Genomic DNA, 13,975 nt, shown 5'->3' on the forward strand with positions numbered 1-13,975 from the left:
ATTTGACCTAACCACTTGATGTCGATTTTTTCGATCCCTTTCAGATGGTTTGGAGGTAAACTCTCAGTGATTGAAAAAACTGCCACCCCATATTAACCACAATAGATAAGAAAGATTTTCCAAACTTGTTAAACAGTACTCTTCAGCACATGGACAAAAAACAAAAACAGCGGACGAAAACAGCGCTATAAAACGAATTATTGTTTCCTCCTTTGCAGTTAAGGGAATTTACCTACCCTTTCTCCTCCGAGAAAGTTTTAAATAAGTTACCTAGAGAAGATGAAGAAATAGAGGGCCAAATCGACAACCTTTTGGTACATTATCTAAAGAAGAAAAGATATTTAGCTGCATCATCCAGGCAAAATATTAAGCGAACCAAACTAAATGTCGAGCCAGGAAAAAGTGTTGTAGCTCAGCAACCTGATGAAATAATGAAACTGAAAGCGACAGTGAAGAAAAGCCATAAAGTGATAATGAAACAGAAAGTGAAACGTCTAACTTGGATGAGTCTGACAATAATGATGGGGTTGAATATTTTGCCTATAACAAGGATGACATCAAAGAAGGAGTTTTTTCTGTTAGTAAAGGTATTGGGAGGAAGAAGGAAGAAGCAATACTAGAGGAAAGGACCTAGACGTTGTAGGATATAAATCTACGGATGAAGTAAAGAAGGCCTTCAAGCCGGTCAAACATGATAAATTTTCGGTTGAATTGGGTGATATTATTCCCATTTTGCCCTATCCTGAATTCCTTAATTCAACGGAAACAGCTTGTATGTTTAAAAAACGGGTTGATGTAATGGAGATGTAGAATATCATTTTAAACTTAATATACATATGTTCAAAGATGTTTAAAATTATGTTTTTTGGTGTTCTACATTGCAGTACTAGCAAAACTTTGTCATTCTTTGGTATAAGCATATTAAAGTTTACTTTTCATGACATGTTTCGTACTATTACAATTTTTAGAAAATATTAATTTTTAATGAATATGGCTCTTTGGTTCAGTTTTTTGTTTGTGAAACCTAATTTAGGGCGTATTAGCATATTTTTGTTTTTTGTGTGAATAAAATAAATCTGTAGAAAAGCAAATTGTGATTTAAATTGCAATGATCAATTTCGCCCCAGTATACATTTTTTAGAATGCTTACATTTTTTGAAAAATATTTATAACGTGGGGTGAACATGATCGGCCGGCATTACATATTATGATATTCTCATTCACTTAAAAATTTCGCCCCATTCAGGGTATGAAATTGTTCATCCAGTTGTTTGCATTTTTTAGTCAAAATCTTAATCCAAAAAATATTTTTTATGGAGAAATATTTAATATAGATCTTGTCGAATCATTGGTAAAAAATATTTTTATAATTTTACAATTTACTATCATATTTTTGAACGAATAACTTTAGAGTGATCAAATTCACCCCATTTTACAGTACTTCAAGTAAAAAAAATTGGTACAGTAGGTGGTACTGTAGACTAGCGCGAATATTTTTAAAATTGAATAAAGTAATTTAATTATTTATTATTTTTTTTTATTTTACGAATTTTTTACAGTAATGTATTTACAAAGTATATTTATTTTAACAATTTTTTGTACATTCGAAAGTACATCAAACCGCTGTTAGTTAATATCCATTATATATAATTTAATAAAATTGAAAAAGTTTACATGTTGTATAAAGGACGCCGCTCAACAAGTAAATTGACTCTTCCAACTATTTTGTGGCGCTAATTTCGTGACGATCGCCTCGTTCGATCGCTAGTTTTTTACTATAGAGAAAAATTAATTCAACGGCAGTAAAGCTTTGTTTGATATAATTTGTTAGGAAAAAGAGAGTGGCAAATATATTTACAGTTGATGGATTTTCAAACACCCTAATTTTTTTCTTTTTAGATTTTCATTAAGATTAGCGAAGTGAATTGGACTTTCATTTTTTGTTCTTTCAACTTTTGTATTTCCTCATCTAACAGTCTTAAGCCATATCTGAACAGCACACATTTCCGAATGAAATTTATGCTTTAATTAAAAAGTTAACTTTACAATTAGTAACATTCTTTTTTAAGCTTACTTTTCTCTGTTAATTTATTTTTCAAATCTTGTTTAATATTAATCATATTATATTTTTTATCTATTACATAACTGGAAGAGTAACTATGATCAAAGTTGGTGTTGTAATAGATGTTTGAAGTTCTAACTGCTTTTTGCTTATTGGGATCCAAATATTTTTTAACAAATGATTGCAATGTGAAACTAATTCCGGCATCGTGCGTTTTTTTCTTTATCTGCATTTGTTCTTCAAACGTGTGATTCTTTACGTGTTTGCGGAGACTACTTGGGTCCGTGTATTTTTTGGCACAACCTAGTACTTGACAGGCGTATGGTTTCTGGAAAGAGAGAAAAACATTACGATATTTTATATTGATATAATTCGTAAGAGATGCATTGGCAACCTTGCATTGGTTAAAGAAGTGATTTATAGTTAAATGGATAACAGTGATAGCAAAGAGAAAAAAAAATATAAAATTGGTGAATTCTATTAGTAAAGAACAAAAAGTGAGGTTAGTATCATAAGATTGTAGTCTGTTTTGCTAGAAGCATAGTAATCGAGGCACACTTTAAACTATTTTAATGTTTTATTAACAAGGAACTACATACTAAAACAAGTAAGAAAACAATAATCGTTCCCTTTTTGGGGTATGAACGTCGTAGCTGTCGATAGGTCGTATGTTGTGAAAACTTGCAAATCGCACTAACTTTATCCGGAAATGGAAGAACGCCAGTTGGAGAGACTGTGGCACCCAGGAAGTTCACTGTACGTTTTCGGAATTTTGATTTATCCTTGTTGATTTGGAATCTGTTTGCTTCCGAAGAATCCGAAGTACTGATGCCAGGTGTTGTTCATGCTCAGTGACAGTTTCCGAGGCAACCAAAATATCGTCAATGTATATGTACACAAAGGAGCATTCTCGAAAAAGGTGGTCGAGGTATTTCTGGAACGTGTGGGCAGCATTTCACAAACCAAACGGCATTCTGAGGAACTCGTACAGGCCAAAGGGGGTTATTACAGCCCTTTTTTGTACATCCTTAGTGTGGACTGGGATTTGGTAAAAAGCACGTATCAAATCAATGCATGAGAAAATTTTCTTGCCATGTACCTGGTTAGCAAAATCCTGGATGTGCGGTATTGTATAGCGATCTGGTTTCATCATGGCATTTAGACGGCGGAAATCTCCACAGGCACGCCATCGTCCATTAGACTTTTGAACCATGTGAAGCGGGCTTGCCCGATGACTTTATTGGTCGAATAATGTCTGCCTCCATCATCTCGTTGAATTCTGCTTGTGCAGCTTGAAGACGGTCTGGTGGGAGTCTACGTGGTTTACGTGTTCTAATGCTATCCATGGCCAGAACTTGCACCCGGTGAAGCAGTTGAGTAGGTTTTAAGTCACCCAAAGTGAGTTCCATCAACCTGTGGATATTTTTATCTGGGCTGATGCCATAACTGTCGAGAAGCCGGCCTTTTAATTATTCATAGGTATTGCCGTTAGTTGGGTTTCTCACTATGTCTGCTACTTCTAATAATATATCACTGTTTAAGCTAGCTACTATGTGGTCAAACTTACAGCTATCTGAAGTAATCTTTGCTTGTCGAAATTGAGCTTCTAGTCGGAGAAACCATAGCTCTGGCTCGGCAAGCCAAAATTCTGGTGTTTTGATGCCTACTCCAGCAATTAGAGTCTGTTCATCGTATTCACTATTCATAATGATTTAAACAGTTGTCGGGGTCACCAATGTAGCCTGTTTTGCGAGAAGCATAGTAATCGAGGCACACTTACTAAGAGAAATGTACAAATAGAAATGAGAAAAGGTAATTTAGAATATAAAGAATAGATAATAGAATTTAAAAAGTCAGAGGTGAAAATAAAAAAGCAATTAAAAAACAGAGTAACATCTAAATGAGGTGGAAAATAGGTTGGAAGGGCTCGAAAAGAAACAATATTGTAGTAACTGAATTAAAGATTGAGTAAACAATTTTTTAGACCTAAGTATAGCAGTTTTAAACGATACTTAAATGAATACGGTAAAAACGAAATTGACGAAACTTTATAAAAATAAATTGAATTATAATATATTACGAAATAATTCTGTTATTAAACTCAAATATTAAAACTTACTGTATCAAAATGAGTTCTCTGGTGTTTGGCTCGATCAGAACTGTTGGAAAAGCTTTTCGGGCACGTCGAAAACTGACATACGTAAGGTCGTTCCCCTGTGTGACTCCGCTGATGTATTTTTAAATTTTCTAGTCTTGAAAAAGCCTTGTTACATCCTTTAAACTAAAAAAAATAATGTAATATAAATAAAACTTTTCGAAAACTATTTATCTTATAGTAAACCAACCCTGATACGTGTCGATTGTAATTATCAAACATAGATTGAGTGTAGCGTTAGTGAAACACGAAATACACAATATAAAGGCAATTATAACGCTTCATCATGTCCCTCTAATATGTTTATATAAAATTTATCTTGTTTTAAATTAGTGGGAAAATCATAATAAACCTGGAAAGTATCGTAGTTACGTGCATTTATAAATCCTTGAACTTTTCATTTATTTTAAAAAGTTCCATTAATATAAATTTACTTCTTTAATTTTCTCGGGCAGTGTAATTTTTAAAACGATTATATTTTTATCATTGAAGAAATATTTTTGCTAAGCGATTTGTTGAAACAGTAACGAAATAAACATTTTTTATTGTATAAAAGAACTATCAATTTAGTCTAAGTACCGTATAGAATAAATATTACTTGTCTATAGTGCAGTGGGTTAATGTTTTTCTTGTAAACTATGTATGCGACGTGAAAATAAATATTTCGGTAATCCATGTGTCCCGAGGCGTAGCACAACGCCTCTACGGTTTATTTAGGTCTGTATTCAAGCTAAGCAGCTACAGGTGCAAGTTATTAATTAAATATACAGTGGTGGATTCAGCTTAAAAAATATGGAGTTAATTAAAAGTTATGGTTTTATAGAATTTGAAAAGTGGATATTGCTCATGTGTTAATGAATATAGTAAGCTTTATACTATGTTTTCTGTATTTTTAAAATTTAAATAATGTTTTTAAAATTGAATAAAGTACCTAATTTTATTATTTATTTATTTTTTTTTATAGAGAGCGTGACGCTCGCCTCAGCAATTTACTGCAGAGAAAAAGTTATAATATAGAATTCATTCAGGATTGTACAGTTAGGACACTTTTCGCTCAGGGGTTCATCAGAGCGACTTCATTATAACACACAAGACATAAACCACCGTTAGATAGGTGGGCAACAAATAGGTACACATATAAAGGAAATATCCACTCACACGATCGATTTGTAATTCACACCTTTAACCCATTAGTGCCCAGATTATTTTTTCGCAGTTTTTAATGTGATGCTAACATTTTTTTGGGGGCAGTTTTATTAAAAACATAAATTTAATTAAATTTATGCATTCGGATTTATAAATCACTCAGTATACGATGTTACATATATGTAACGCTAGAGCTAATGAGTGCAAAAAATAAAAAATATATCTGTAAACAGTTCTATTTATTTAAAAACTGAAATAAATGAAAAAGGAATTTAAACATTTTGTTTTGTGTTACATTACATTTTTTACACATCGTGCGTGTTAAACTTTTGCAAAATCTTCCAGCACAACGTCTTCTTTTGTCGTTTGGAATTTTATCCACTAGGAGTTCCATCCTATCATATATAATTTCATCTGCTACTCTTTGCGCATTAGAAGATGGAGATTCAGTCCTGCTAGTGCCTTTGGGAGATGACAAATATTTCTTCTAATAAACTTGCACGATAGCCCTTCGAAAGTCTATTTGGGACATCTGAGAGTTGTTTGATTTTCGATACAAACACCACGCGTTATTGACTGAAACATCAAGAAGCCATGTAAACAATGCCCAGTACCGTTTTCTGTTTCTAATTTGAATCCTGTACTGCTCAATTTTCTTATCCATTCGATCAGTATCACCCATTTTTTTGTTATACTCTGCAAGTACTGCTGGTCTGCTAACTTGTATGTGTTTTTTTCCTTTTGCGAATAACGTTTAACATTTGTTATTGGATTGATGCCATATCTATTTGAAGCAATGCAAACTACGGAATTATCGACCCACTTAGCTACTAGTACAGCATCCGTCTTACTAATAGTACTTTTATACTATCCCCTTTCCTTTTTCTGAATATCTTTTTTAGCTAATAAAGGACATTTCCTAGGTAAACGGTTTTCCCTTATAGTCCCCGTGCCTCCGTATCCTTTCAAACGTAAATAAGTCAATAAACTGAAGGTAATAAATAAATTGTTAAAGTAAAATAAGAATGGAAAAGATTTCAGATTATCAGGTAGTTCTTCTATCATTTTCATCAGTGGTGCTTCCGCCTTCCAAAGTTTCTGTCTATATCAGTATCAGGAGTTACAGATTTTCCTTGATATATCTAGAAATCAATCAAATATCTCATCACTGTATTTAGGCACCAGACTTTATAACCAAATTGTATGGGTTTGGCTCTTAAAAATTGCTTGCTATGTTTACCGTAGTATTTGACCATACTTTCGTCGAAAGCCAGATCTTTTTCAGGAACAAAATACTTTCTGAATCTGTCCTTCCCTTTATTTATAAATGATCGTATTTTTCAGAGCTTATCACCCTTATCAATATTTGCGTTAGAATTCAAGTGAATAAGCCTCAAAATTTGCTCAAATCTGTTGCGTCTCATAACAATATAAACAAGTTCGTTTCTAGTGTCAAGACTTTGCTCCCAATACATACGCTTGCTGGGAATATTATTATAACCACTAAGAATCAATATAGCAATGAAACATTTCATTTCCTCTGGCGAGACTCCTGAGTCGTGTAGGTTCTTGAAAGTAGCATATTGGTTTGTTTCCTGTACCAGGAATAAAATGATTTCTTCATCTATGAACATTTCGAATATATCAACGTCTGATTTGTTTTCAAACAGTGAATAATCTGACTCAGGAAATTTTTTCTCCTTATATGTGAAATCTCCCGAAACTCAATCCCGGGATTCAGAAATTTTTTAATATACCATATGAGCAGGTGTGCAGAACTGCAGCAAGGCCTCTGAAATTAAAAAATATTTTATAGGTATATACTGCATTTTTAAATTTCAAATTTTTAAATTTTAAAGTTCTATAAACACTCTGTATACTAATACTTCGAAAAATTTTACTAAAAATACCATACAATGAAAACAAAACATATGATATATTGGTACAAAATAACCGGAGAATATGCGTACATTACATCCTAGCGTTACAAATATGTAACAGTCAATTTCCTAACCGAACAACTTTTTTATTTGAAAAAATATCCAAGCTTTTTTACACAAAAAATATGTATTTATATTTTCTTATACTATTTGTTTTCTAATATTAACTTTATTATACAAAATAAGATTTATATACTTACTCTTTATCAACGAAGTCCATTATTTGAAGCTTTATTTTTTTCGTTATTTTTTCTCCAGACACAGATTCAAAACAAAGTTCTAATAAAATCGCACATTTACAACGATATAAACACTAGCACTTTCCGACAAGAACTAACCTGTAACCTGTTTTCAACTAAAAATTTGCGACGTAGGCGATAGAGGATCTATTTAATTGAGATGGCACCACGTTGCCGTTACATAATCGTAATGCTAGGAACTAATGGGTTTTTAATTTTTTGCATCAATACCATAATCAGTTAAAAAATTTTTGAATTATTTTCACTTAATAGTACATTCAAGTTTAATGGCGTCTTTAAACCTGCGTTCAGCAATTCTTAAAGCAGCTATTTGTATTGAGGTGTAAGGGACAGTTAAAGAATATGTTGAATATGAACTTTGTAAAATTGGTTCGCAGCTACTGTTGGTTTTAATTTAAACAAATTAGTGCTTGTTATGTCACCGATCTAAATCTAACGTCTATCCCATTTAAATTTAATATGCTCTTTCACATATGCAGTGAGATCACATGTGTTAAATTGTTCAATCAATAGAGTGCTTTAGTGGATTTTTGGCTATTGAATAGGAAATACTAGTATCCAATATATCTGAGTGTCCCTTAACCCATACAAATTTAACATCATATGATGAGGCTGATAATTTTAGTAACAGTTGAAAATGCGTACAGATTAAAAAAGAAGTGGACTTAAAACAGCTCCCTGTGGAATGCCAAAAGGTATTCCACAGGGAATGCCAAATGGAATCATTGGTTCTATGATATTATGACCTATTCGAAACGATACGTTTCTGTTTTTATATAAATTTGATAGTAAATATGCTATGGATTTTGGAACTCCAAGAAATACAAGTTTATCACACAGTATATTTAAATCAATATTGTCATAAGCACTTTTTATGTCGATAAACAATGTATCTATCAATAAACAATGTCATGGAATTTGAAAAGCCAATTTAAACATCTGTAGTGAGACGAACGATTGCGTCCGTCGTTCCACAGCCTTGTTTATAGCCAAATTGTGTTGTTGGTAGTATACTTTGCCGCCTTATCCAAGTTTCCATTCTCAATTTTAGAATTCTTTCGAATGTTTTAAACATGCATGACTGAATGAATGTAATTGGTCTATATGAATCCGGATGATCTTTATTTTTTTTTCCGGTTTTAGAATTAATATAACAAAGGAATCATTAAATTTGTAAGCAAGTATTCCAGTTTGCAAGATAGTAGTGCTACATTCACAAAAAAAAAGAAAATTCTAATGTGTATAATGCACAATTATTGTGTTTGGGGATACATAAAAGCATTTGGTTATTCCGTTCCTTTACAAAATCGTGCACAACTCTAGCTAAGGATACAAGATGCTTGCAACGAATTTATAAATAAATTTAGAATTTTTGCAAGATTTCTGAGTTCGCTAAGCAAAAGAGCAAATTTATGCATAGAGACTAATGGTTATCGAGCAATCAGTCATCAATAGAGACATCGAGCATCTTTTGTAACTATCTACTTTTGATATTTGTTTTTTTGTGTTAGTTTCGTTTCATGTAATAAATACTTCGTTTTTAAACCCCTTCAAATAAAATTTTGTTTCAATTTGATTATTTGCTTCTTTTCCCAAAGAGTGAAATTTTTCAGGGTTTCTACGTTGTGCTGCTCGAGCGTTACACCTCATTTCGCCATAAACTAAAACATATTAGCGTATTCCCCGTTAGTAAAAACCATTTTTGTTTAATTGAAATTGTTATATTTGAATCCCAGAAAGTAAAAAACTAAAAGATAAACTTCGCGAACTGACCACAATTTGACAATGAAAAACGTAGGTTATAGTTTTGTTGACAGGTCAAAGCCAACTAGTGCAAATATATTAATTTAACTTTCATGACTAAAAAACGAAAAATTTTTAAATCGATTTTTCTGGACAACGGTGTATCCTATCAACTTAAGGTATAAGTACCTTTTAGTACTAGAATACCTGAAAATTTAATAATCTAGTATCGCGAATGCTTAAAAGTTAAAGACAAAAAAAGTTATACATTAAAATAACCGTTGACCTACCCAAAACGGACGCCAATGACCGGTACTAGAAATTCGAAATTAATGGAATCGAATCAACTCTGGATGATAAATAATTGTACCCTAACTAGAAGCGTTTTGGAGGTATTAAAAAAAACTAATTATAAGGAGCCATTTTTCAAGAGCTCTAGCTCCCTTTGGAAGCATTTTCGGACTAGGTGAATTGAGTTAAATTGTCTTAAAATTATCTGAGAATCTCCGGTCTTCGTTTGTCACGAGAGTTTCTGGACACCCTGTATAGAACTGTAGCAACATTTATGATGTAAATTGTAAGTTTGGTCAGGTTTCTGATTCTGCAACCTGATACAAGTTGCCAAACGAGGAAATACATTCTATATAATGCAAAGCAAAGCAGTGGTTAAAAGAAATATCAGATAAATTTACGAAACTAAAGAGTGCCAGAGAAAGAGTGTACCCAGCTCTTCAACTTCCCGTTGTAAATTTCTGTCATGTGTTGGTACTTCTCCCAGATAGGGTTTATCATATTTTTTCAATAATTTTCGTTATGTTCGACCTAATTTTTACCGCCACTAAGACAGATAAAAGAACGAGTTGTTGACATTTCTCAAACATGTGTCTGTTTGTAGTCACGTTAGATGAACGCAATTTTTTTTCGACGACTTGCCAATGAACTCTTTAATTTAACACTGACAGGGTTACGGTTAATTTATAATGCAGCGTAAAAAATTGCGGAAATGATTTTTTTCTTTTGCGAAAAAACATTTGGCTTTATAAACTTGAATGGTGAATTAAGAAAGTTCCCATTCATGTTTTGAAAAGATGATGTCATTTTGTAGAATGTATGTTAGGGATATGTTTTGTGCGTCTTTTTTTAGACAAACACATTTAGCGAATGTGAGGCTACTAACTTGTTTATACTTGAAATTTTAACAATTTAATAATTGTGTATGAATTATAATGAATTAATAAAATTGCTATGAAAATATTTCTATTTTAATTTCTGTTTTCCACTCAATTCTTTCTCCATTTTTTTGAGGGTTATTCCTAATAATATCAAGCATTAGTAAGTATATTTTCGAATGCTAGTTGTATGAATATAATACTTTTGGGATTATCATATTTGTCAATATACATATAAGAATATTATAGAAACAAAATTTTAAAATTTTCCAGCTACTCTGTACAATTCGATATCGGTTACTATTTCCTAAAAACAATTGTATTGTTCTTAGAAAATAGTAAATTATGATTATATATCACATAAGTTCAAAAGTTTGGAATATTTCATCTTTTTATTGATTTTTATATACAAACTTTTCTGAATAGGTAAATATAATTTTGCTTCAATCCTCATTAATACTAAGTAAATCTCAAAGCCAGATAAAAGATATGCAAAAAAATGTTTTAATCTCTTGGAGTGAAAAACTTAAAATGTACCTTCTTCTTCTTAACTTGCCATACACCAAAGTGCGTAGGCGACTATCTCATTACTAGAATTCTGTTCTTGGCGGCGTGACACAGCTCGCCTGTATTGTGTATTCCTGTCCATTCTTTAATATTCCTTAACCAGGATAATTGCTTGCGGCCGGCTCCTCTCCTACCTTCGATCTTCCCTTGTAGGATTAACTGTGGTATTTCATATTTTGCTCCTCTCAATATGTGCCCAAGGTAACCAATCTTGCGTTTTTTAATTAATTCAAAGAGTTTTCTTTCCACGCCGGCTCTCTTAAGGACGTCATCGTTTCGAACTCTATCCACCCAAGGTATGCGCATCATTCTTCTCAATGACCACATTTCAAATGCTTCAAGTTTGTTGATAGATGTTTTTTTTCAAAGTCCACGTTTCCATGCCATAAAGCAAGATGGACCATATGTAGCACTTGACCATTCTGTAGCGTATTTCGAAATTTAGGTTTTGATTACATAGGAGCGGTCTGAATTTCACAAAAGCTTGTCTTGCCATTTGTATTCGGGTTTTTATTTCTTGTTGTGGATCCGATTGGTCATTGATTGTGGTGCCAAGGTATTTAAAAGTTTTCACGCGTTTTATGCGATCGTCACCTAAGCATATTATCGGGTTTTCTGGAGGGTTTCTGCTAATGACCATATATTTCGTTTTCAAAATGTTGATTTTGAGGCCATATTTTTTACCTATGCTATTCACCCTATCAATTAATAACTGCTGATTTTCCAAATTATCAGTTATAATCACTGTGTCGTCCGCATAGCGTAGGTTGCTAATTGGTATGCCGTTCACCTTAATGCCTAATTCCGTGTCTTCTAATGCTTCCGCAAATATATTTTCAACATATAAATTAAAAAGCATCGGAGAGAGTATGCAGCCTTGGCGGACACCTTTCCGGATTTCAAATTCATCCGTATATTGGTCTTGATCAATCCTCACCTTTGCCATTTGGTTCCAGTATAGATTCTGAATAATTCTGATCTCCTTCTGGTCAATGTTGGCCCTATGTAGTAGTTCCATCATGATATCATGTTTAACATTGTCAAATGCCTTCTCGTAGTCGATGAAGGTGAGGTAGACATCTTTTCGTTGATCTAAACAGTTTTGTATTAAGGTGTTCAAACATAAAATTGCCTCTCTTGTTCCTAGTCCTCCCTTAAAACCGAATTGTGTTGACCCGCTAAGTTCTTCTAGTATCTTGTACATTCTTGAGTGTAATATCTTAAGGAAGAGTTTCAGCAAGTGACTCATTAAACTGATTAAGCGGTGTTCATTGCATTTTGTGGCATTAGCTGTTTTTGGGATCATCACAAAGGATGACTGCAGCCATTCTCGCGGAATGTAACCAGTATCATAAATTCTATTGAACAGCTTTACCAAGATTTCGATATTCTCCTCGTCTATTAGTTTTATTGCTTCTATATTAATTTCATCTGGACCTGTTGCTTTATGCATCTTTGTGGTTCTAACTGCATATTCTATTTCACTTCGCATTATTGATGGCCCTGATAAGTTTTCGGAAGGAAGTTTGCGCGTTGGTTGTGTTGGTCTTTCGCCATTAAAAAGTCTTTCTGCGTATTCTTTCCACGCCATTGCTATCTCCTCTTCTGACTCTATGTATTCGTTTCTGTCGTTGCGTATTCTTGTTCTGTGATGGCTTTCGTGTATATTCGATATTTCTTTGATCTTCTTATGTAGTCCAAAACTAATTGCTTTTTCCTGCAATTGTTCTATTTCGTTGCACCTTTCCACCATCCAACGTTCTTTTGCTTTCTTAACCTTCTGGCGAATTTCTTTGTGTATCTGTTTGTATTTGTCTTGATTACGTTGTTGTTTATGTTGTCTTCGCTTTTCCATTAGATCCATAATTTCGTCCGTCATCCATTCGTTATGCTTTCTCTTTCTGATCTGTGTTTTAACTTCCCTGTTTACTGCCAGAATCGTTCCTTTAATATTATTGACCATCTCTTCGATATCATCATTTTGTTCTATTATTCGCATTCCTTCATTAATTTGATTTGCATAACTCTTCTTAAGATTTTCGTCTCTCATCAGTTCTCTTGCATATATAGGCGTGCTGGTGTTTGTACTTGTTCTCTTAATTTTTGCTAGTTTTAACCTCACATCTGCTATTAGCGGATTATGATCGGATGCAATATCAGCACCTGGATATGCTGCGATTGTTTTGATAGCGTTACGAAATCTTCTGTTTATTAAAACGTAGTCAATTTGGTTTCTAAATATTCGATTTGGACGGTCTCCTGGTGATTTCCAAGTATATAACTTACGAGGCGGGAGCTGAAACCATGTGTTCATGACGACAAAACCGTTCTCCTTGCAGAATTCACACAACAGGTCGCCTCTTTCATTTCTAACTACGTTAGGCTACTTCTAAGGCCGTACTCTCCAATTATGTCTTCATATCTTTCTTTACCCACCTTGGCGTTAAAGTCGCCCATTAATATGTTTATGTCCTCTTTCTTTGTTAGTCTTATTGTTTTTTCCAGATCTTTATAGAACTTAGTTATTTCTTCTTCTGACTTATCTGCTGTTGGTGCATATGCTTGTGTCACATTTATGTTTACTGGTTTGCCTGTCATTTTGATCAACATGACTCGTTCGGAAATTGGAACAAAATCTGTCACCGATTTACTGGTCTTCCTGTCAAGAGCAATAGCCACTTCATGTCGGTGATGTCTATCTGTTGGGTCACTACACGAGTAATAAATAGTAATCTTATCTTTCGTAAACTGTCCAGACTCCCATTATATTTATTTTCAGCCGATTCATTTCCTTTATAAGGTTGTGTAGTTTTCCTGGTTCGTAAAGACTATTAACATTCCATGTTGAAAATGTTCCACTTAAAATGTACCACTTACATATAAAAACACATTAGTATAGATAAAAAGAATTTCTAATAAAACTAAAAAGCAGA

At 33.1% G+C, this 13,975-nt stretch overlaps 1 protein-coding gene across 1 annotated transcript in view; it reads right to left on the minus strand.

Moving 5' to 3' along the window:
* Positions 1–1,906: 1,906 nt before the first annotated feature.
* The window catches only part of LOC140445663 (uncharacterized), a 32,172-nt gene continuing 20,103 nt past the window's right edge, over positions 1,907–13,975 (minus strand). The window contains exons 6-7 of the mRNA XM_072537900.1: positions 4,182–4,343; positions 1,907–2,390 (exon numbers count right to left, since the gene is read on the minus strand). Coding sequence (XP_072394001.1) covers positions 2,049–2,390; positions 4,182–4,343 — 504 coding nt within the window. The 3' untranslated portion in view covers positions 1,907–2,048. The remainder of the gene's footprint in view (positions 2,391–4,181; positions 4,344–13,975) is intronic.

This window comes from Diabrotica undecimpunctata, chromosome 7 (assembly GCF_040954645.1).
Source record: "Diabrotica undecimpunctata isolate CICGRU chromosome 7, icDiaUnde3, whole genome shotgun sequence".
Taxonomy (NCBI): domain Eukaryota; kingdom Metazoa; phylum Arthropoda; class Insecta; order Coleoptera; family Chrysomelidae; genus Diabrotica; species Diabrotica undecimpunctata.